The 25660-nt window shown below is 44.9% G+C and overlaps 1 protein-coding gene across 1 annotated transcript in view; it reads right to left on the bottom strand.

Moving 5' to 3' along the window:
* Nucleotides 1-25390, bottom strand: part of LOC109895248 (PH domain leucine-rich repeat-containing protein phosphatase 2-like) — a 51673-nt gene extending 26283 nt beyond the window's left edge. The window contains exons 1-5 of the mRNA XM_031830914.1: nucleotides 25083-25390; nucleotides 21108-21388; nucleotides 16906-17039; nucleotides 2576-2766; nucleotides 2012-2137 (exon numbers count right to left, since the gene is read on the bottom strand). Coding sequence (XP_031686774.1) covers nucleotides 2012-2137; nucleotides 2576-2766; nucleotides 16906-17039; nucleotides 21108-21388; nucleotides 25083-25277 — 927 coding nt within the window. The 5' untranslated portion in view covers nucleotides 25278-25390. The remainder of the gene's footprint in view (nucleotides 1-2011; nucleotides 2138-2575; nucleotides 2767-16905; nucleotides 17040-21107; nucleotides 21389-25082) is intronic.
* Nucleotides 25391-25660: the final 270 nt, after the last annotated feature.

Genomic DNA, 25660 nt, shown 5'->3' on the forward strand with positions numbered 1-25660 from the left:
GTGGCTGTGGAAGATGACCCCCTCCTCCCTGTGTGCATTCAGACAGCCTCCAAAAGCCTTTCTGTCTGGGAGGAACTGGGCACGCCACAAGGCCACTCACCAGGCCCAACTACTCACATACAGGCCACTGTCAGAGCAAGGAGCCATTAGCCAGCCAGCACAGCCCCCATCACAACAACCCCCCCCCCCACACACTGATTCAGAAACACACACTGAAACAAGGGCTTGATTGTGTCCAGCCTGGCATGAGTATTGCCCCAAATCCACCATCTCATCCACTCTTCCTCTAATTCTTCTCCCCTCATCTCTCTCTGCCCCTCCAGTCCTTTCTCTATCTCAATCCTCCCCTCCATCTTCATCTCTTAATCTGGGGCGGCAGGTAGCCTAGTGGACTAGTAACCGAAAGGTTGTAAGATCGAATCCACGAGCTGACAAGGTAAAAAACAATTGTCGTTCTGCCCCTGAACAAAGCAGTTCGCCCACTGTTTATATGCCATCATTGAAAATAAGATTTTTTTCTTAACTGACTTGCCTAGTTAAATAAAGATAAAAAATAAAAAAACATCTCAGCCCCACCTCACCTCTCTGCCTTCATCTCAAAGCCTCTTTTCTCTCACTCCCCCTACATCTCTCTCTTTCTCCCTATTCTCTCACTCCCCCTACATCTCTCCCTCTCTCACTCTTCTCTCTCACTCCCCCTTCATCTCTCTCTATTTCTCCCACTCTCTTCTTCAGCCTTCCCTCCCCTCTCTCTCTGTCTTCATCTCCAGCCAATCATGTCGCCATAGGAACCTCTGATGTCTAACTCTTCTAAACTGCTCCCGTAGTAACAGGGCCACTCCAGCTCAGTGATCCGCACCACAGTGATAGGTAGGTAGGTAGTGAGGAGAGAGAGCTGGAGAGAGAGGGAGAGAGAGCTCCTTGACATGGATCTACTACTAATTGGATTTTCATTTTTCAGTTGCCTTTTTTCTCCACGGCTCATTGTGTGCCTGGATGGAGGCATTCACAGAGCTCATTGTGTGCCTGGATGGAGGCATTCACAGAGCTCATTGTGTGCCTGAATGGAGGCATTCACAGAGCTCATTGTGTGCCTGGATGGAGGCATTCACAGAGCTCATTGTGTGCCTGGATGGAGGCATTCAGAGCTCATTGTGTGCCTGGATGGAGGCATTCACAGAGCTCATTGTGTGCCTGGATGGAGGCATTCACAGAGCTCATTGTGTGCCTGGATCGAGGCATTCACAGAGCTCATTGTGTGCCTGGATGGAGGCATTCACAGAGCTCGTTGTGTGCCTGGACGGAGGCATTCACAGAGCTCGTTAGGGCCCAGTAAGGGGCTGGGACACAATGACCATTAATTTAGAAATTAGAGGCACAGCGAGAGGAGCAGAGCTGTCAGGGAGGGACAGAGAGAGGGGCTGAGGACACTAAACTTCATATTTTTTTTAACCTTTATTAAACTAGGCAAGTCAGTTAAGAACACATTCTTATTTACAATGATGGTCTAGGAACAGTAGGTTAACTGCCTTGTTCAGGGGCAGAATGACAGATCTTTACCTTGTCAGCTCGGGGATTCGATCTAGCAACCTTTCGGTTACTAGTCCAACGCTCACTAGGCTACCTGCCGCCCCATACAGTTGTACTGAGTCCCATGTGCAAGCACACAGAAACACAGACACAATCAATAACCCATGCACCCTCCTAGCCAGTTGTTTAATCAAAGCCAGACACTGCTGGTCCTCTGTCGTCGCAGTAGAGCCAATCACAGAGGTCACATGTGGTCCACAGCAGGACTCTGATTGGAGGACAGACCAGGTAGTGGGCACTCTGTAACTCTGCCCTCTCAGCACACTGTACACTCTGAATCCCAGCCCAGAGGAACCAACCAGGACAACCCCTCACTGTGTTTCCTGACAGACACCTTGCATAATTGATCAGAGAAAACAAACACAAAGCTTAGGCACACAGATTGTCCTACATAACAACTCTGACAGGTAAACACACTTACTTTTGAAGCCTGCCGATGCCACCTCTGATAGTCTGCCAGTGTGTCGAAGTTAACAAAGTATGTCTGGGCCTGAGGTCCGGCTGAGCTGAACATCAGACAGTGCTGTCTCCTCTTCACCTCCTCCACCTGAACGTACAGAACAGAGATGTTGAGGAGGACAGACACTTCCACTGATGTTCCAAAGAAACTATTATAAGGCATTATGGTGACTACTGGCTCCATCCATATAAGGCAGAGACACTTAAGTGTGCCTGAATGTGCATGTCTATGGTTGCATTTACACAGGCAGCCCAATTCTGATCTTTTTTAAACTAATTGGTTGTTTGACCAATCAAATCAGCTCTTTGGCCAATAATTGGGAAAAATATCATAATTGAGCTGCCTGTGTAAACACAGCATGTATGTATTTGCTCCCTTCTCATTGTGCTGTACAGTGCATCCCCTCTGTCCGTCCCAGCTGTGTTGTTGTATCTGTGATCTGCTGTTGTCTCTGTCTCTCTTTGACCCTGGGGAATGTGTGGGCTTGGAAAAAATCTCTCCAACCTCTGACGTCTAACCCTTCACCTTTCCCCCCACCAGGGGCAGGATGTGCATCTTCCCCGTCAGGCTATCTTTGACGGAGGCCACAATCAGACAGGTTCCACACAGGAGGACCTGGCGCTCTGCCCACTTGTGCAGCTGGGTCTTTCCCTTCCTGACGCTGAACACGCCCGTCAACAGGGTTCGCTCCTGCTGGTCCGCGTTCACTGGACACTCTGGGGAGGAGAGGGGTTGTTAGTTAAAGAACATGGTCACATACACTGCATTCAGAAAGTATTCAGACCCTTTGACTCTTCCCACATTTTGTTCTAAAATGGATTAAATGAATTGTCTTCCTCATCAATCTACACACAACATCCCCATAATGACAAAGCATAAACAGGTTAAGACATTTTTTTCTAATTTATTCAAAACAAAACAAATACCTTATTTACATAAGTATTCAGACCCTTTGCTATGAGACTTGTAATTGGGCTCAGGTGCATCCTTTTTCCATTGATCATCCTTGAGATGTTTCTACAACTGTATTGGAGTCCATCTGTGGTAAATTCAATTGATTGGACATGATTTGGAAAGGCACACACCTGTCTATATAAAAAGGTCCCACAGTTAACAGTGCATGTAAGAGCAAAAACCAAGCTGTGAGGTCGAAGGAATTGTCCGTAGAGCTCCGAGACAGGATTGTGTTGAGGGGGAAGGGTACCAAAACATTTCTGCTGCATTGAACGTCCCCAAGAACACAGCGGCCTCCATCATTCTTAAATGGAAGAAGTTTGGAACCACCAAGACTCTTCCTAGAGCTGGCTGCCTGGCCAAACTGAGCCACCAGGGGAGAAGGGCCTTGGTAAGGGATGGTCACTCTGACAGAGCTCCAGAGTTCCTCTGTGGAGATGGGAGAACCGTCCAGGACAACCATCTCTGCAGCACTCCACCAATCAGGCCTTTATGGTAGATTTACTGAGGAGTGGCTTCCGTCTGGCCAAAGGCACATGACAGCCCACTTGGAGTTTGCCAAAAGGCACCTAAATGACTCTGACCATGAGAAACAAAAGTATCTTGTCTGATGAAACCAAGATTGAACTCTTTGGCCTGAATGCCAAGCACCATGTCTGAAGGAAACCTGGCACCATCCCTACGGTGAAGCATGGTGGTGGCAGTATTATGCTGTGCGGAGGTTTTTCAGCAGCAGGGACTGGGAGACTAGTCAAGGTTGAGGGAAAGATGAACAGAGCAAAGTACAGAGATCCTTGATGAAAACCTGCACCAGAGCGCTCAGGACCTCAAACTGGGGGGGGAGGTTCACCTTCCAACAGGACAACGTCCCTAAGCACACAGCCAAGAAAAGTCTGTAGTGGCTTCTGGACAAGTCTCTGAATGTCTGTGAGTGGCCCAGCCAGAACCCGGACTTGAACCCGATCGAACATCTGATGCTCCCCATACAACCCGACAGAGCTTGAGAGGATCTGCAGAGAAGAATGGGAGAATCTCCAAATACAGGTGTGCCAAGCTTGTAGCATCATACCCAAGAAGACTCAAGGCTGTAATCACTGCCAAAGGTGCTTCAACAAAGTACTGAGTCAAGGGTCTGAATCCTTATGTAAATGTGGTATTTCAGTTTTTTATTTTAATACATTTGCAAAAATGTCTAAAAACCTGTTCTTGCTTTGTCATTGTGGGGCATTGTGTGAAGATTGATGAGGGGGGAAAGAACAATTAAATCAACTTTACAATAAGGCTGTAACGTAACAAAATGTGGAAAAAGTCAAGGGGTCTGAATACTTTCCGAATACACTACCACACACACATACTGTACATACACAGAGCACATACAGTGGGGCAAAAAAGTATTTAGTCAGCCACCAATTGTGCAAGTTCTCCCACTTAAAAAGATGAGAGAGGCCTGTAATTTTCATCATAGGTACACTTCAACTATGACAGACAAAATGAGAAAAAAAATCCAGAAAATCACATTGTAGGATTTTTTATGAATTTATTTGCAAATTATGGTGGAAAATAAGTATTTGGTCACCTACAAACAAGCAAGATTTCTGGATCTCACAGACCTGTAACTTTTTCTTTAAGAGGCTCCTCTGTCCCCCACTTGTTACCTATATTAATGGCACCTGTTTGAACTTGTTATCAGTATAAAAGACACCTGTCCACAACCTCAAACAGTCACACTCCAAACTCTACTATGGCTAAGACCAAAGAGCTGTCAAAGGACACCAGAATCAAAATTGTAGACCTGCACCAGGCTGGGAAGACTGAATCTGCAATAGGTAAGCAGCTTGGTTTGAAGAAATCAACTGTGGGAGCAATTATTAGGAAATGGAAGACATACAAGACCACTGATAATCTCCCTCGATCTGGGGCTCCACGCAAGATCTCACCCTGTGGGGTCAAAATGATCACAAGAAAGGTGGGCAAAAATCCCAGAACCACACGGGGGGACCTAGTGAATGACCTGCAGAGAGCTGGGACCAAAGTAACAAAGCCTACCATCAGTAACACACTACGCCGCCAGGGACTCAAATCCTGCAGTGCCAGACGTGTCCCCCTGCTTAAGCCAGTACATGTCCAGAGCATTTGGATGATCCAGAAAAAGTTTGGGAGAATGTCATATGGTCAGATGAAACCAAAATATAACTTTTTGGTAAAAACTCAACTCGTCGTGTTTGGAGGACAAAGAATGCTGAGTTGCTTCCAAAGAACACCATACCTACTGTGAAGCATGGGGGTGGAAACATCATGCTTTGGGGCTGTTTTTCTGCAAAGGGACCAGGACGACTGATCCGTGTAAAGGAAAGAATGAATGGGGCCATGTATCGTGAGATTTTGAGTGAAAACCTCCTTCCATCAGCAAGGGCATTGAAGATGAAACGTGGCTGGGTCTTTCAGCATGACAATGATCCCAAACACACCGCCCGGGCAACAAAGGAGTGGCTTCGTAAGAAGCATTTCAAGGTCCTGGAGTGGCCTAGCCAGTCTCCAGATCTCAACCGCATAGAAAATCTTTGGAGGGAGTTGAAAGTCCGTGTTGCCCAGTAACAGCCCCAAAACGTCACTGCTCTAGAGGAGATCTGCATGGAGGAATAGGCCAAAATACCAGCAACAGTGTGTGAAAACCCTGTGAAAACGTTTGACCTCTGTCATTGCCAACAAAGGGTATATAACAAAGTGTTGAGATAAACTTTTGTTATTGACCAAATACTTATTTTCCACCATAATTTGCAAATAAATTCATAAAAAATCCTACAATGTGATTTTCTGGATTTTTTCCCCTCATTTTGTCCGTCATAGTTGAAGTGTACCTATGGTGAACATTACAGGCCGCTCTCATCTTTCTAAGTGGGAGAACTTGCACAATTGGTGGCTGACTAAATACTTTTTGCCCCACTGTACATCCCACCCACTCCATGTAAAACATTACGTTAATTAATACCATATGTTCTCAAAAGGGGTAGTGTGATCAAGAGACAAAGACAAGGAGAGGGCTAGACGCTGCCAGAACATGAAGTCACACTGATATCAACAGGTCATGATGATGTCACCTATGCATTAGTCAATGAAAATGACATCTCTTCCTGGAAGTGTTCTTATGTCAGCAGATCAGCCCAGCCTATAGTCTCATTATCATCCACATAGACCTTAGCTGATACCTCTAGAGCATGCTTAACATTTGATATGACACACTGTAATAACGTATCAAAACCCATTTATTCGCTGGATGGAATCTAAAAGATAGTTTGAAGGCTTTATAATCTATTGCTTCATCCATGGTAGAGATTAAAGGTGTGAGTGTCACTCCCTCTGACGTCTGATCAGAGATCACTGGGCTCTGCATGTCTAGGCTGCTGACAAGGTTGATCAAAACACCAGGTGATACAGGTGAGCATTCATTGGCTCAACTCAAGGTGTCCCTAGCGTTTGATCAGTCCTCCCTTTTCATTAACACACACACACACACACACACACACACACACACACACACACACACAACTTTGCGATTGTTCTCAGAGATGCTCTAACCCTGATGCATCAGTCAGGTTGATGAATGAGTCAGGCTTTTGTCACATTAAACCCTCGTTCAATCAAATTATGTAGCAGGGAGGTGAGGCTAGTGTTGCAGCCTGAGTATGCTGCTTCTGAAGGACACAAACAGCAGGCCTCCCCAGCAGGCCTCAAGTACACTCAGGTTAAAGTCTGGTCAAATAAGCTCAAAGGGCACACAGCTTTTTTTTTTCAATTTCCCTTGAAATAACAAGATCTGCGTTTTCTTTAATACCACCTCCCAGAGGCAGGCAGACATGTCCTCGCTCTCTCTGCCCTTTTCTTTCTTCTCTTTCACGTCAGTGGCAGCCAGGGATCAAAATGAAGTCAGGCTGATTGATTTTGTGCTGTCTGGAAAACCCATAATGAACAAGACAATGGCCTCTGACAGCAAACTGGGCCGCTGGCGCTGGCTGGGGATCAATAGTGGTTTCTGATCCCCGGGCTTCCCCTCTGTAAGAGAGAAGAGGACCAGAGTACCTCAGCTCCAGCACAAAGGCACTCGGGGGCCCAGGGCAGCCAGCCTTAGAAGGAGAGGGAGAGGGGAAGAGCAATCGACAGGGAAAGAGGGATAAAGAGAGCGGGGGGAGAGCTGCATCATTGCCCTGTCCTCTATGTGTCTATCTCAGTGAGGTAGGAGGCTGACCTGTCAAAGGCAGACTTGGAGCCCTTTAGGGGCTCCACATACAGCCAGGAAGACACGGGCAGACAGGACGCTCTCTCCCACTGGCCCCACAGCAAATCCACTAAACAGCCACATTCCTCCCTCATCCACACACTCATCCCATTCTATCCCCAATGAACTGCTGCTTACCAGCCAACCCAAAATCTTTTCCTCTCATCTCACCATCCAACTGAATTAAACACCTAATAATCACCTCCCTGTTCTTTCCACCTCAATGTGAAATTATCCAAGAACACAGCACGCCAATAAGGCACGTCAATAAAATCTCAGACTACTGGCTCAGAGTCCCACTTTGCATTCTCACCTCCACCATCACACAAACACAGGAAAAACACTGCCTCATTATTATAAATAGTGTTGATTCTGGTGCAGTGGGTTGTGAGAGAGGGAATGGTTGATAGTGTTTGTAGTTAGCGCACAGTGATGAACCAAGCTGGAACAACCCCCAGAAACACTACAGATGTAATCCCTCTCTCAACAATGGAGCCAGAGGGCCAGACTGAAAACACTGCTTCTAACTAGAGTTAGCGTTTTCTACAGCAATAAGAGGAAAGTGAAAGTCAGTCAATATTTGGGGGTTTGATTGCATTTTGAGAGACGGCAGCAGAATGTAGCTCAAGGACAAATCAGTGCTATTTTAAACGAAGCATAGCCCTAAAAGACCCTTCAAATCAATTCTACTTCGAGATCTTCTGACTATCACGCAGGATGTCAACAAGCATTTCTAAATTGGACATCCCTCTGGACTCGACTCCAAATCTGAGAAGCGGGCCTCTGCACACAGCAGCATTACGCTGAAATAATTGAACGCACAGAGACACTGAGCTGTGCTCTGCTCTCCCTGCTCTGGCCATGGAAAAATGTCACCCCCATTAACTGTAACATGGTTGTGTGTAAATACCCACAGTCTATACTGTTGCATTGCTACAGGGTGTTGGCAGGTACGTACTTTCATTATCATCTCATTCTATCAGAATGACGGGGAATACAAGATCATTCTAAAGCAATAAGGCCTGAGGGGGGTGGCGTATGGCCAATATACCACAGCTTAGGGCTGTTTTTAAGCGCCACACAACACAGAGTGCCTGGATACAGCCCTTAGCAGTGGTACAGTATATTGGCCATATACCACAAAACCACAAAGTGCCTTATTGCTATTATACACTGGTTACCAATGTATTTAGAGCAGTAAAAATACATGTTTTGTCATACCCGTGGTATGCGGTCTGATATACCACGGCTGTCAGCCAATCAGAATGCAGGCCTCGAACCACCCAGTTTATAATATAGACTCATTACATTCGCAGGCACAAGTTTTTTTCCTGTTGCATTAGGTTTAATGTACAACAATTTACAACAGTCAGCACAGCTCAAACACCCAGCAAACAGACCTGAAACGTTCACAAAACATACAAATGATCATTTAAGATTCTTTATTCATTCTATAACAGTGGTGCAGACCGCATACCACGGGTATGACAAAACATGTATTTTTACTGATAACCAGTGTATAATAGCAATAAGGCACTTTGTGGGTTTGTGGTATATGGCCAATATACTGTACCACTGCTAAGGGCTGTATCCAGGCACTCTGTGTTGTGTGGTGCTTAAAAACAGCCCTAAGCTGTGGTATATTGGCCATACGCCACCCCCCTCAGGCCTTATTGCTTTAGAATGATCTTGTATTCCCCGTCATTCTGATAGAATGAGATGATAATGAAAGTACGTACCTGCCAACACCCTGTAGCAATGCAACAGGGGTGGCAGGGTAGCCTACTGGTTAGAGCGTTGGACTAGTAACCGGAAGGTTGCAAGTTTAAACCCCCGAGCTGACAAGGTACAAATCTGTCGTTCTGCCCCTGAACAGGCAGTTAACCCACTGTTCCTAGGCCGTCATTGAAAATAAGAATTTGTTCTTAACTGACTTGCCTTGTTAAATAAAAGATAAAATAAATAAATAAACGAAAGACAACCCCACTAATGTTTGCAGTGTGCCCCGGATCGGGAGAACACTGACACTGCAACTTCCTCTCCTAACACAACAATAACACTTTCTGACAATCACTCTCTCATTCAATCACAATGAAAACAAGTCTCAGCCATTCACGACAAACTGCTGCACCCAAAACAAACATGCATGCTTTCCCACCATGTCAGAGTTGCCAGGGAAACGATGAGTAACTTGGAATCAAAGTCTGCTCCAGCCTAGTACATCTGCACCATCTACACTCCCCTGCATATGTATTTAGATAGTGAAGCGATAACTTTTAGTTTGGCTCAATACTCCAGCATTTTGGATTTGAGATCACATTTTTCATATGAGGCAACAGTACAGAATGTTACCTTTAATTTGAGGGTATTTTCATACAGATCTGTTTTACTGTTTAGAAATTAAAGCAATCATGTGTCTAGTCCCCTCATTTGAAGGTGTCATATACTTGTGTGTATTAAAGTAGTCAAAAGCTTAGTATTTGGTCCCATATTCCTAGCACGCAATGACTACATCACGCTAGATACGATACAATCTTGTTGGATGCATTTTCAGTTTGTTTTGATTGCGTTTCAGATTATGTTGCTCCCAATAGAAATTAATGGTAAATAATGTTGTGTCATTTTGGAGTCTCTTAATGTAAATAAGAATATAATATGTTTCTATTCACTTCCACATTAATGTGGATGCTACCATGATTATGGATAATCATGAATGAATTGTGGAATAATGATGAGTGAGAAAGTTAAAAAGGCACAAAGATCATACCCCAAGACATGCTAAACTCTCATCATTACCATTAACAGGGGAGGTTAGCATTTTTGAGGGGTATGAGCCAAATTAAAAGTTTAGATTCAGTATAGCAACAAATTAAAAGTTTTAGTTTCACTGTCCAAATAAATATGTAGGTGAGTGTTTAATTACCCTTCACCCCTGAGCAGGAGTCAGCCAATCCCACAGCAGTGATTTATGATATGGACCAATCTCATTGATCATAAAATGTGTACAGATCTGGCAGAGCGGCAGATGTTGTTTAACTCTGTTCTCTCTCTGAGGCTAGACTCCAGCAGCAGTTCCAATAGAAGCAGGGTGGGAGTCCTCGGCAGCAGGGGTAGAGGGAGGACATGCCTAATCACTAAACCTAGTCCCAGTTCCGCTGTTCAGACACTGCCAAGCCACAGGGACAGAGTGACAAGTGACAGATCTCAGTGTATGTCCTGGGTGAACCCCCCTCACACCCCTGCCCTCTGTCCCTCAGCTGTAATGTCCCTGTCTCCTGTTGACGGCAGTCTTGGCGACAGTGGTCAAGTCTTACTTCAACAGTCACCAGATGGGCAGGGTAGTGAGGCAGGTCAAACTGTGTCAAACTATGGCTTTGAAACTACCATACAGAGACACAGAGTGAGCGAGAGAGTTAAAGGAGGTGGCAATGGGCCAAGCACATTCTATAGACCCAACACTTGCACATCAACTTTCCCTATGGAGTACCAGAACCTGAGAATCCCCCAAACCAGACCATGTTTCAACTGTCAGCCAGACATGACTCCAGACAGCCCCGTCCGTCCATCCAGACTGAACAACTGCCTTGATGTTCTGTCTCCAATAGGGAGTACTAGAAGAATATTGCATAGATTAGGTTAGCTTGCAGTGGGGGGCCAGTGGAGGCAGAAACACAAGCTTACTGCAGCCCAGGATCAGAACAGCAGGCCATTTTTGGCAATAACATCAAATCAGAGCCGTGCAGGCCCCCTCTGTGACCTATTCTTACTGTGAGAAATGCAATTCATAAAGTCCTTAAGCTTGCTTCCATACTAGGGAAATCAAATGAAATGAAAAGTGCTTCAGCAGAATAATGCAGACAAGTCAGACAGGACTATGGGACAGGGGCAGTGCTTACTGGAAACTGAACAATGGGAAGGTGGAAAGTCCAGCGAGCATCTTTCCGATATGCACATCTTCCCCATCCCTCTATGGTTCAGCAATAGGATGAGGGATTTCCCAATAAAGATTGCAATGAAATAGACCAATCTAAACTGGCAGGATCCCCTCGAACTCCGAGGCACCCAGCTCTTTAAGCCAGATATTGCGTGACTCAAGGCTGAGGTGCCAGTGTCTGACACTGGAAAATCTCTAGCAGTTGATTGCTGACTCACATCTAGGATCTGCATATAATATTGAGAAGGTAGAGAGATGCAGAGATGCTGCTCAGTGGGGTGTAATGTCTCTCATGAGTAGGAGCACTTTTCCTCTCCTCCTGGTCATGCCATCCCTCTCTTACCCCCTCCTCCTCTCCCTCCCTCTGTTATTCAGTTCATCAGTTAGCGAGACCAGGAAGTAGCGTACTGTAATCGCGCTCCTTCTGCTCCTCCTGGCACTGACCATTACAGATGGGTGAGTCTGTAATAGGGGACCAGAAGACCCCTGTGTGAGCAGCAGCCCAGTGACCTCTATGGCCTGACTGCTGGACCCCCTACGGTTTGCTGTGGTCCCTGTCAGCGCAGCTTAGGGCCTCCACGCTGTTTACTTCGTTTTCATTGGTATTTTTTTACAAGATCCTGGCAGATCAATAACTCATTAGTTGACAAACTTGGTCAGCCCTCATATGATTAACTCCCCTCTGCTGAGACAAAGGCTCCCAGGCTGGATGTGAGCTCCTGAGCTCTGCAGCAGAACCAGGTCCGGACCGGTCGAGGTGAAGCCAGACCCAGTGGACCAGCGCCAGGACTCACATGCCCCCTCAGAGGTGCAGCTGTACGCCCCCCCAGGTCTCTGGAGCGCTATTTTCATAGAGAGTGCTTTATTAAGTCAGCATTTATTCATGTTTACTCCCCCCTCCATGTTTGTTTTCATCTCATTGGAGCGCCACAGCAGGCTGTTGTGAGTGGGCAACAGGGCTGTGTTTTTTTTTGGGGGGGGGGGTTCGGAGATTAGTTTCCTGTACAAATAGAGCCGTGTGTATTTTAATAACTCACACAATGTTCCCTTATCAACACCTCTCTGACATAGAAAGAGAGAAGGAAGTCATAAACCTGTGCTTAGCAAAAAACCTTCAACACCCCTGCAGTGTGAATACCAACACATTTTAGAAAGGTGTGCACAGCAAAGCCCAGTGAATGCAGGATTCATGGTCACACTTTAATAGCAACACACTTTATTACATATAAAGCTTAACTATTTAAGGGTGATAAGATGTGCTTTGTCACGTGTCAACTGATCACCCTTATTCCACCCTTTATATAGAATGACATATGCTTATAACTGATTTGTGAAGCCTTTATGCAGGCCTTAGAAAGGGTTTAAAAAGACTTCATTAAGCATGAACATATTGACAAACCCTTCCTATGACAGCTGTACTGTTTACAGCTGCGGCAGAGATCCCCTCATCAGCTTAATCAGGAGGTTAGGTTACCCCTGACAACGGCTGCCAGGCACCTGAGAAAGACATATGTACAGCACAGGGTTGTTATGGAGTTCTCCAACTAACACAGCCCATCTATTTCATCACCACTGTGTGGGTGGAGAGCTCTTTAACAACCCCTTAGATGTGTGGGTGGAAAGACTTGTTACCCCATGACTGTATGGGTTGAGAGTGGAGACATTTTACCATAGTTCTGTATGAGTCCTCATCTGATCCAATCCAGCCACCCTGCTAGCCTAGTTAGGATGCCAGGGTCTCCTGTGTTTTCCCACAAGCAGCTAATAAAAGGTGAAGGATCTCTCTCCCAGGGCTTGGCCAACCTCCGGGCCACAGGCCTGCTCTGCTCACTAACACCACGGCACAGCACAGCCAGCTCTCACAGGACTGGGCCGAGCAGAGGAAAGACCAGCGCTGTTTTGTTCCCACTGTAGCCTACACACCGTGACTGAGAATGAGGCCTGCAACGTGCTGGAGAGCTGACAGCCAGACAAACAGAGCTACAGCACTGAGAATATCAACCAGACAGACAAGAGGGGCATGCTTTATTCTCAATACAAAAGGCACATACACTAAAACTATAGTTTTAGTGTATTACTTTAGCGACAGTAGATGCACTGAAACAGCCTGAGTATGTTCAGAAATAAAGGTTAAATAAAAAGCATTTCTCTGGGAGGTATTGTGAATGGGACGGCAGGTAGCCTAGTGGTTGGGTTATTGGCCCAACGGTTGCTATATTGAATCCACGAGCTGACAAAGTACAAGTCTGTCGTTCTGCCCCGGAACAAAGCAGTTAACCCACTCTTCCTAGGCCGTCATTGTAAATAAGAATCTTTTCTTAACCGACTTGCCTAGTTAAATAAAAAATAAATGCCTGAGCATGTCCAGTCTGTGGATGGGAAGAGAGGGGCTCCTTCACCGTGTGTGACAGTGTGAGAAGACTATGCTGGCCAGAGATGTTGGCCACACTTTCTTCCCCTCTCGCTCCGTCATTCTCACTGTCTCTCACCACAGCATGGGCGTGGCCACAGCCCCTGCCATTCAGACACAGTGACACTGACTCAGCAACACAGCGCTGCACAGTGCTAGGCCCAGCCAGTCTCAGCACCAACCTGGTTATTAATAGGAGAGGCATTACAGAACATCAGGTCCCCACTCCTCTTCCCCTTACAGCAAAGCCTATCAGGACTGATAAGAGGATAATTAGACCTGCCACTACCACACAGGATCACAAAGAGGGAGGAGTGAGAGAGAGAGAGTGACAATGATATGGACACATCACACCATTGTAAATACATCTCCCAGTGTGTTAAAATGAACCAGCCACATCCATCCTGTATCTGGTGCCATACATCACAGTGACTCAGGGGTAGTTAGTTACTGTTGGGGCTGTGACAGAGCAGTGACGCTGCCAGCCAGGCCCGCAGGTTGACGTTTATTGTCATGTGTCTTGTCCTGAGCGAGTTCAAACTGAACGATTTCCCCTTTGCAGTTGGCCTAAGTCAAAATTAGCTATATTGTAAACATTCAGGAAACGAAAATGTGCTCTTTGGTCTTCATTTATGGTTTGGTTTAGGCATTAAGGTTAGCAGTGTGGTTACAGTTTGGTTTATAAATCTGATTTTATGACTTTGTGGCTGTGCCAGCTAGTGACCACTGCAGAGTTGCCTAAAGAACAAGATCCATTACAAAAACGCTAACCTGCGACAGGCCCAGGGAAGAAGGATGGTCAGTCTGGGCCCTGATGTATGGCTGTTTGGGCTGCATCCTGGCCTCAGAGTAATGAAGGTTACCCACTCCCAGGGTTGCTTCTGACACAAATCCCTCACAGGCCTGAACCAGCAGTGGTCACTTAACCACTTCCCAGAAGAGAAGGCAGCCACTCATGGGCCCTCATTTTGAAGATGTGGGATTGAACCGTTGTAGTAGCAACCCAAACCACAATACAAGCTGGTTCAAAAAATGGAAACATTATTAAAACAGACATCACCTCAGCACCAAAACTACAAATGTAGTTTGAGGACTTAGCAAGGTAACTTTGGTCAACTCGAGTAACTTGTAATAACCAGTACCACAAACATTGCTCACCTTTTAGCCAGGTGAATTTCTATGGCAACAAATCCTTCAGATCTAACCTGCACCGGGCAGGCTAACTACGAGTTAACTACATTGATCTTGAGTGTCTGAGCCGCGAGTTGAGGACCAATGACAGCAGATTCCCGCCCTCTCACAAAGATTGCATCATCATCCAGTTAATTTGAGAAAGACAAACTGATTAAATATTTTATTAAATCAAATGTGTTGTGTGTTCAAAATAGTAATGTTAAAATACCTATCACATTACACATTTAGTAATGACAAATGCATTGGAAACTTCATGCACAGTTAAACTTTTGTATGACCCAATACAACTATTTTATAATTGGAGGGAAAAGGTTCTTGTGCATTGATAACCACACCAAAATAATAAAATAGAGACCGCACATCTAAAAGTCTAGTTTATATGATAGCCTGCTGAATTTGCAAGATACCTTTTCTTTCATTTTGATTTCGGCACAAATTAAAATGCAGGGCGCCTCACGAGTGGCGTAGGGGTCTAATACCCTGACTATGTTATTCAATAATTGCACCCATACTGCTCGCGCGCTTCAACGAGCGTCTGCGTTGCCAAGGGCTAACACGGAACCCAAACCGGCTGCGCGCATGCGCCGTTGTGCACACATTTATTTTGCCACACCCCACACCAAACGCGATCACGACACGCAGGTTAAAATATCAAAACAAACTGAATCATTGACATTAATTTGGTGACAGGTCGCTAGATTGCCATAAATGTTTAATGCTTTTCGTGATATTTTAACCTGCGTGTCGTGATCGCGTTTGGTGTAGGGGAACAAAATAAATGTATGCACAATGGCGCACGCTCGCAACCGGTTTGGGTTCCGTGTTAGGCACTGCGTCGCAGAGCTAGAGGCGTCACTACAGCCCAGGGTTCGATCCCGGGAGACCCATGAGGCAGCGCTCAGCGTCCAGGTTAGGGGAGGGCTTGGCCGGCCAGATGTCCTTGTCCCATTGCACTCTAGCGAGTCCCTGTGGCGGGCAGGGCGTATGCACGCTGACTTCGGTTGCCAGCTGTACGGTGTTCCCTCCTGCGGCTTGGCATGGCGCCCCTCTCTCGTCCGGGAGTTGCAGCGCTGGGACAAGACTAACTACCAATTGGATATCATGAAATTGGGGAGAAAACAGGCCAAAATATATAAAGACAAAAATAAAAGTGTAACTGACTTGCCCATGGATTGACGTTTCAGCATTGTCTCAATGAAGGGTTCAGTTTACAACTAGAGAAGTGCTAGAGTTAGCCGCAGGTGGACGAGCAATATTCACCGTTGTAGTACGGATGAAGCCTGAGCTGGAATGGAAAGCTAACTGAAGCTGGCTACCTTTAGAGTAGATCTAGCTTGCTTCGTAGTTTACCCCTCTGGCCCTGATAAACCAGTTTGATTCCTCTTAATGTGCTAGAATAATTGAGACTAGCTGAATACTGAAGCTAGGGACAGTGTCTTCACTCAAGTGTAGAGAGGCGCAGACAGAGAAAGCATAATCCTTTAAGTGGAAAACATGAATTCTTCTAAGTACAAAATGCTGCTCCAAAATCTCTGACAGACCGATCTGCCAGCACGATCAGAGGTGTGTCTTGCTGCCGGTATGAAAGCTAAAGTACAACAAGCCTAGGCTGCTTGGCTCCTGCAAACAGACAGACAGTATGCAGACCCAGAGATACAATATTAACAGATAGGTAAGAAAATGATGCATATCAAAGCATGAGAATACTAGAAAGAGTACCATTTTCCTCCAATGTGACAAAGACTGTTATATGCATAAAAAGATTATGCAAAAATAAACCCCAATCGAGGTGAGTGAAGCCTACTTCATTAAGTCAGGATAGTGCTAACAGCCCTGCAGCCGGGAGAGTAGTGGAAAAATACACACACCGTCACAAACACTCCGACACACACATACTATAGATCAGAACGACAGGACCCATCCCAGAAGCTGACAGTTTAGACCGCTCCATCAGCTGTAGAGCCAGGTCCATTGACAGGGCTCCAGGCCTAGTTCCATCAGAGCTGGCTGAGCCCAGCCAGAGCCAAGTGAAGGAGAGCCTGTCATGGCCTGCAGATGGCCGTAGACAGGCCCCCTGGGTCACTACTCACCACTGTAGAAGCGGATCATGCAGCTGAGGTCCGAGTTGGCCGCCTCTCTCTGAACCCGCAGAGGGTCCTGGTAGCCTATAGCAGCCAGGTAGTCATACACCATCTGGAGAGGGCGCTCAGAGGGGTCCAGCCTCCTATAGGGACAGAAATAGAAACCATCAGGATACATGCCAATCACAGGCAATACCCTTAACAGGCACACATATTCTCCTCTACACATAAATCATTTGTGTATTGTTGCCTCCACGCTTGGAATCCAACCAAAGGGGCATAGTTCATCCACCATTTCTGGCACGCAAGCACACACACACTCACACGCAAGCAGAGACATTTCAATCCATCCTTCCCTGTGTTATGACAGGTAAGGTCCAAAGGAAAGCTGTCACGCCAATCAGCAGAGCTGGACACAGGTGATTCACTTTCAGACTTGGGGAATTGACAAGGTTCCTCTATCAAAACATTTACAGAGTCCAACTCTGTGCCGGATGTCAATCAAGCAGAGAGAGAAACTATCCCCGCACAGGTATCAGGTCCTAAGTTCAATGTCAGATATGGAGGAAGAACATGGAGGAAGATCATTAATCATATGAAGCACCTGCTAATGACCAACATGCACTCTAATAACAATAGCTCATCGGAATAATGTGTCTGAATGGTATGTTGATGGAACCGCTTTATTTTAACTCCCTGTGTGAGTCCTCTGCCTTATTGCCCGAATGAAATCATCATCTCATTCCATGGCTAATCCTGTTAAGGGCCTCTCATGCTGCTATCAAACAGGTCTGCTGAGCCTGCAATCTGTGACCCCCAGCCTGTCACTGGCACGCCTTCAACGCAACACCTCTGATCCGCACGTGAACACACCAAGGATATCTGCTACAGAACCACTGAATACTCCATGCACTCAAAATCTGTGAGGGTATTTTTCACAATGACCCACTGTCTATGGAAGCCCCAGCTTTGCCCAATAAAATTCACAATATGCTGTAAATCAATAAGCCTCAGATTTTGCAACTCTTTGCGGCATACAGTGTGTGATTGTGTTGCTTATTCTAACGCATTACCATTCTAGAAGAAGTCATCATTGGCTCTCTCCTCCCCACCTCGCTCCATACATTCTAAGAGACCCACCCTAGTCAGTACGCCTGTGATAGCCAACTCCCAGCGCAGGTCCTCTATGTACTGTAGTTTAGGATTACCATGATGTTTCCAGCCACAGCCCTTGTCACACCAGTGCGATGGTGAGGTGACACAGCGTCTGGTGGCTGCTGTGGCATTTCTCTGCCCATGCCCACACTCCCTCTGCCAGCGGGGTCTAACAATCAGGATCATGTCTGCTGATCACACACAGTCGTGGCCCCAGCACCTCACACAGGATTTAGACAGATCCTGGCAGGCTCGGAGGGATGACTGTCTGTACAGGACTGCCTGTCGACCATTCACACAAGCTCTGAGAGCATGTACATTTATTCACAAATCCACTCCCCTCGTGGCCATGAGTACAGTAGGCTCCTAAATCTACAGTCACTTAATCTCTGTCAAAAGACACCAAAACGCTCCTTTCCTTCATTTGGGTGGCTAGATACATTCCCTTAATTTGTTGTGTATATGTCTCTTAAGACATTCTCCAGAACTTTGGCGAAGTATAAATATATATTTTAAACCTAGCGCTTTGTGCTAGATGTGTCAAAGTGTAGTTCATACATGCATAATCTATGAGTAGAATGACTGTTTTACATCAATTTGCTATACAAATCCCTAGTTTGAAAGGGGTTTCACTGGAAGCTGTGCAGCCCCATTTTCCCCACATTTCCCCTCACGTATGGCCAGCCCCCTAACAATTAGAGTTCCAGCAAATGAGCTGAAGTTCCTCGCTGAAGTTCCTTTGAGTGACAGCTAGCAAGATGCACACACAGCAGAGTGAGAGCAATAACATGATGCACATATCTACACATTTTCTGGGACCATTTTTGTCTTCTGAGCGCTACTTTCAGAAGTACTGACTAAAAAGTAAACAAAAGTACAGGAAAATCTCTAACTATGGGCCTTGAAATTGTAATAACAAGAATACAACTAACACTACTCAAACCTGAAGGTACATGAAATTACCCAGTGTTGACATTTCCACCAGGCAGCACAGTTATCCAACAGTCTTCAGGATGTGGGAGGAGATAACATGGCACTACCGAGATAAATCAGACATTGTATCACCTATATGTGAAATGACTTTGATCAGAGTTCCCTTAAGGGGAGAGAGGAGAAGCCTAGGTGGTTACAGGACCAAACCTGAGAGGGTTTCAGGCTCAAAAAAAGATAGAGACATGCCCGTGCTGATCCAGTCTTTTCAGAAAAGAACTTTACCAGCATAGTGCTAAACTGCCAGTGCATATCCAGCTGTATTAATAGAATGTAGAAATGTATTTCAGGTGGTAGAGGGCTCCAGCTGTATTAATAGATTATAGAAATGTATTTCAGGTGGTAGAGGGCTCCAGCTGTATTAATAGAATGTAGAAATGTATTTCAGGTGGTAGAGGGCTCCAGCTGTATTAATAGAATGTAGAAATGTATTTCAGGTGGTAGAGGGCTCCAGCTGTATTAATAGATTATAGAAATGTAATTCAGGTGGTAGAGGGCTCCAGCTGTATTAATAGATTATAGAAATGTAATTCAGGTGGTAGAGGGCTCCAGCTGTATTAATAGATTATAGAAATGTAATTCAGGTGGTAGAGGGCTCCAGCTGTATTAATAGATTATAGAAATGTAATTCAGGTGGTAGAGGGCTCCAGCTGGTAAAAATCAATATCATAGGGGGAGGTAAAGCGCATCCTGCAACAAGGTGTGTAATTCACTACAAAACTCAGTCATGTTATGCGTTATTTTTCTTCTGCACAACATGACCCATTTAGTGCATCCTGCAGTGCTCAGCGTTCAACCAAAAATAGTCTTACCGGGAGTAAAATGCATTCCCTTGCCTGACCAAAAAAAGCCAAGAGGAGAGCAAGTGGGTATAACCAGATTATAGCCTGTCTCAGAGGCATCGTCATGACGAGTTATTCTGGAAAAGTGCTGTCATAAACAGCTGTCAAGTCATGGTCTGTCTGAATACCCGTACTTGTGTTCTAAATATTAGGTGTTTTGGGTATGCGAAAAAAATGCAGTTTTATAAGGCATGCATTTTTAAAAATGTTTTATGCTTTAAAATGCCAGGATGTCATTCTCATTTGGTCTTTTCCTCTAGTAGAATTCGCTGCGCACTATAGAGGAAGAGAACGGTCTTCGAAATGTCATTGTTTTTGAAAGAAAATATATATTTTTGTCCATTAAAATAACATCAAATTGATCAGAAATACAATAAACATAATTGATAAAAAATTATAATAAAATACAAACAATTGCAAAAGGGTTTTCTAATGATCCATTAGCCTTTTAAAATTATGAACTTGGATTAGCTAACAATGTACCATTGGATCACAGGAGTGATGGTTGCTGATAATGGGCCTCTACGCCTATGTAGATATTCAATAAAAATGATTTTTTTTTTAAGTTTTATTTTTTTAAATCAGCCGTTTCCTGCTACAATAGTAATTTACAACAATGTACTGTATTTCTGATCAATTTGATGTTATTTTAAATGGATAAAAAAAAGTGCTTTTCTTTCAAAAACAAGGACATTTCGAAGTGACCCCAAACTTTTGAACGGTAGTGTAGGTCAGTCAAAGTCTAGATCTTTGAGACTGTTCCTGTTCTAGACAGGCAGCAGAGTTCTCATAAGCACTCAAGAAAACAGAGTACAAACCTGACCCAATGTGTAAAAATAGAATGGAGGAATTGGCAGTGCCAGAATGAGGTAACAAAGCTACAACAGTATGAAAAGGTTTGAGACTGATCAGGCTTTGAGACTAGGTGAATAAAGCACAAAGATGTGACATTGAACATGAATGGGATTACTTAGATTTGGAATTTAACACACTGTCTAGCAATAAATAGAACCAATGACACTATGAGAATGCCATCTTTCTAACATATTCAAGAGTTGTGAACATAACACCATGATACTAGACGTGAGTGTCAGTGGGAGAGGAGAGTTGTGAACATAACACCGTGATACTAGACGTGAGTGTCAGTGGGAGAGGAGAGTTGTGAACATAACACCGTGGTACTAGACGTGAGTGGGAGAGGAGAGTTGTGGTGGTGAGTATTACCTGAGCAGGTCTCCATGGAGCTGCAGGTATAGTCCCTCTACTTCTCTCTGGGCACACAGCTCCTCCACCGTGGTAGTGGTGGAGCATAGCACCAGCCGCAGGTCTGCCTGGAGGGTGGAGGAGGCCTGTGGGCCCGAGGCTGGGGGCTGGGGGTCAACTGTTCCCCCGTACAGACACACACAGCCCCGCTGGGCATCCCCCTTCAGCCAGTCCCGCTCCCGCGATCCAAAGCGGGTCTTCCTGGTAACACAGCCTCTGCTCCCATTCCTCTTCATGTTCCGCTGGAGAAACAGAAACATTAGATGAAAAGACCGCCACCACTGATACGCTGTAAATGTATTGGGCGTGTAAGAGAAGAGTACTTTACATGGTCTTCTACGGTAGTTAATGATAACTCGTCTTGCAGCAGCCTTGTTCTGAATAAAGGACATCTCAAGCTGCATCATGTTCCAACACATCCAGATGACAAATTCAATTGAGTCAATTTGTCAGGTTGGCAAAACTGAAAGTTCAGATTAGATTACCTGCAAACAGCTCATAGGCGTTGGTGACCTTAAAATGGGATCCTTGCTAAATCTGAGAGCCCAACCCAGAATGACATGTGTAGCCTGTGTCAGAGTCACTGGCCTTGTTTTCAAATCTGGAGAAGCTCGGAACAAATATTTACACAGGGTAAGAACAGCCAGGATGGTGCTGTGTGAACTGGACCCTGGTTTTTGAGTCTAGTGGCCAGGCATCAGGTCATTAGTTAGACACTGATGAAGTCATCCTCCCACGATGCCGTGTATCCCCACAGCCGCCCGGCACAGGGAGGCAGTTGCTGGCATCCACACTGCACCGCAGCACACACACAGACAACAGAGGAGACAGCAGGGCCCTGAGTTGCATCTATTCAGCACAACAGCGCCAAAGACGCACACAACAGGCCTCAATGTGCAATGACAACACACACCTCAATGGGTGACAGGCAACATATGCACACACTCACCCAAAAATAGAGAACCTCACTATGTGCAATGACAACACACACATGTCAATGGCGACAGGCAACAAAATGCACACACCATAGGTCTCTATGTGTGAGTCAACATGATGGGAAAACTCATTCACAGAGAGGCTGCCACGACCCTGAGCATTGACCATTGGCCCAGACAGTCATTGCCGTCATTTCACTCCATGACCACTACAACTGTCCAAGGCCAGAGATGGCAAAGATCAAATCTGTAAAATGAAGCTCAAACAACTCAGAGTGATCAGAAGATGAATTAACAAACAGTGTTCTGAGATGTCAAACAGGGATAAACATACAGTGCATTCATTAAGTATTCAGACCCCTTGACTTTACACATTTTGTTATGTTACAGCCTTATTCTAAAATACAGCCTCTACACACACACCAACCCAAAAATCACAACAGGTTCAGAATTGTTTGTACATTTATTAAAACAAAAAAATAGAAATACCATATTTTACATAACATTCAGACCCTTTGCTGAGACTTGAAATTGAGCTCAGGTGCATCCTGTTTCCATTGATCATCCTTGAGATATTTCTACATCTTGATTGGAGTCCACTTGTGGTAAATTCATGATTTGGAAAGGCACACCTGTCTATATAATGTCCCACAGTTGACAATGCATGTCAGAGCAAAAACCAAGCCATGTGGTCCAAGGAATTGTCCATAGAGCTCCGAGACAGGATTGTGTCAAGGCACAGATCTGAAGAAAGGTACAAAAACAATTCTGCAGAATTGAAGGTCCCCAAGGACACAGTGGCCTCCATCATTCTTAAATGGAAGAAGTTTGGAACCACCTAGAGTAGACTGTTCCTAGAGCTGGCTGCCCGGCCAAACTGAGCAATCGGGGGAGAAGAGCCTTGGTCAGGGAGGTGACCAAGTACCCAATGGTCAATAACAGAGCTCCAGAGTTCCTCTGTGGAGATGGGAGAACCTTCCAGAAGGTCAACCATCTCAGCAGCACTCCACCAAACAAGCCTTTACAGTAGAGTGGCCAGACAGAAGCAACTGCTCAGTAAAGGCACATGACAGCCCACTTGGAGTTTACCAAAAAGGCACCCAAAGGACTCTCAGACCATGAGAAACAAGATTATTTAGTCTGAACTCTTTGGCCTGAATGCAAGGCTTCAAGTTTGGAGGAAACCAGGCACCGCTCATCTCCTGGCCAATACCATCCTTACGGTGAAGCATGGTGGTTGGCAGCATCATGCTGTGGGGATGTTTTTCAGCAGTAGGGACTGTGAGACTAGTAATGGTCGAGGGAAAGATGAACAGAGCAAAGTACAGAGAGATCGTTGATGAAAACCTGCTCCAGAGTGCTCAGGACATCAGATTGGATGTCCTGGAGTGGCCCAGCCAGAGCCCGGACTTACAGAGTAAAGGGTCTGAATACTTACGTAAAATTTAATAACCCCATTTTTGTACATTTTTGAATGTACAAAAAAAATAAAAAATAAAACAGTTTTTGCTTTGTCATTATGGGGTATTGTGTGTGGATTGAGGGAAATAAACGATTTATTAAATTTTTGAATAAGGCTGTAATGCAACAAAATGTGGAACAAGTCAAAGGGTCTGAATACTTTCAGAATGCACTGTACCTGAATTTGTCCAATAGAAACTCTCATTTGCAACTGTTGGACAAATGACTACACCCTAGATCAGCTAAATGCATGCCAGATTCTGTAAGGCGGTTTCGAATGTGTCACTTTTTAGTAATCAAGGTGACAGTATCTTGACATGTGCACCTGCCTTGTAAACTTTCATTCATAGGCTAGTTTAAACAACCTCCTTATGGGTAGGGTCAGGGTATATTTGAGTATCATGGAGTAGCCTAAACCTATTGATGTTACATTGAGCTGGGTGAATAGAATATCAATGGCAGTCATTCAATATGCTGTAATAGAAATAAGGCCAAGCTCATTAAAACAATGATCATCCTCCATCATCTTAAAATGGCACCAACCGCCACTGACTCGCCACTCATAGGTTTACATCTTGGTTGCTTGAATACAAGGCTACCGTTAGCTGCAGCAGCAGCCATTCATGATTCAATTAACATAAAATCTAATGGTCCTTACAATGAAGTTGTCTTTTGGATATTTATATTTAGTGCAATTGTAACTGAATGGGGTATTCTCCATGACAGTATCACATGAGAGATTGGTGAGATAAGCAGTCTATCCATAGAAGCATGGTTGAGGGTCATGTCAGCCTATGAAATATATTTTCTAAAGTATTATGCATGGGAATAATTGGCACAAGCCATTATGTTTTATGTAAATTGCGCCTAATGGGTTAATGAGTGACAATGGCAGAAGAGCACACGAATGAGTAAGGAAACAGTTAATCACATGTCTTGTCAATCGTGCGTGCTAACTGAGGGCTCGAAGCTACAGAACAATCTCAGTCCAAGATTTCGATGGGGCCTATCGGTGGTCCGCTAGCCTATTGACTCGGTTTTGCATAGGCTATTTAGGAATTTCAAAGTGGATTTGATCCAATGACAAACATGTTGCCTAAATAGCTAAACACATTGAAAAGTTTACAAAATGTTACACGATCCATAATAGGTTATGCTATTCATTTTCAGCAATAAACAGCACGTTCAAACATGTGATTTGACGTGTTCTGATCAATAGGTTAGACTCACAGTTTAGCACGACAATATGTAGCAACATTTCGAATGGTTGCCTACTGTAACAGTTCAGTCAAATGTTTATGTTACAATCTAGAAAGAGCTACAGTGAAAGGATGATGGCGATGTAGTTCGACACATTGTTGCACTGAACGCTATACTTTCAAAACCAACATAATTATCACTATAGAAGAGAACATCAATGATGCTCAAACTGGATGACGCGTGAGTATAATTTCACACGCACTTCGGCCCTGTTAGAACCGGGAACTGTGCGATTGCAGAATTTTGATAAACCTAAACATATGACCTGCTTGATAGTTACCTTTAGAACGCGTATCCCCGTTCCGACACGGTTTCCTGTACCATTGCGGCCGCCACGACCTGCAGCTTGATTAGATCCCGCTTCGTAGACCAGTGTGTCTGTACAACCCCTGCTATCTTCGACACCACCTTGTTTTCGCTCCATAACGGTGCCATTGACCGTTCCCGGTATATTATCTTCTTCCTTCATTTGCATGTGTATATTTAACTACAAAAGAACGTGGAACATGACTGGTAAATTCCAATACATGCGGCAACTGAAAAATCCCATTCCCGTTCGGTGCGACGCCATAACGACTCTGAATATCACCGCTGTCAGATTGGGTCTATCGATAAACATTAGAGAGGCAGGGTAACATATTATTCATAAGGCACTGCCCATTTCTGAGTAGAGGCGTACTGAATTATTCATTAGGTTTCCTATACACATATTACACGTGTGCTTTACCGCATTAACTGTCTTGCGATTTTGATTTAATGCATGACATTTTAATTTCACTCAATGTAGGCTGCTTCTTGTTGCTGCCCTAGAGTCTGATACTTACATTTTGAAAAATGTTATACACACACATACATAAG

The sequence above is a fragment of the Oncorhynchus kisutch genome, linkage group LG8, assembly GCF_002021735.2.
Source record: "Oncorhynchus kisutch isolate 150728-3 linkage group LG8, Okis_V2, whole genome shotgun sequence".
In the NCBI taxonomy this organism is placed as follows: Eukaryota; Metazoa; Chordata; class Actinopteri; order Salmoniformes; family Salmonidae; genus Oncorhynchus; species Oncorhynchus kisutch.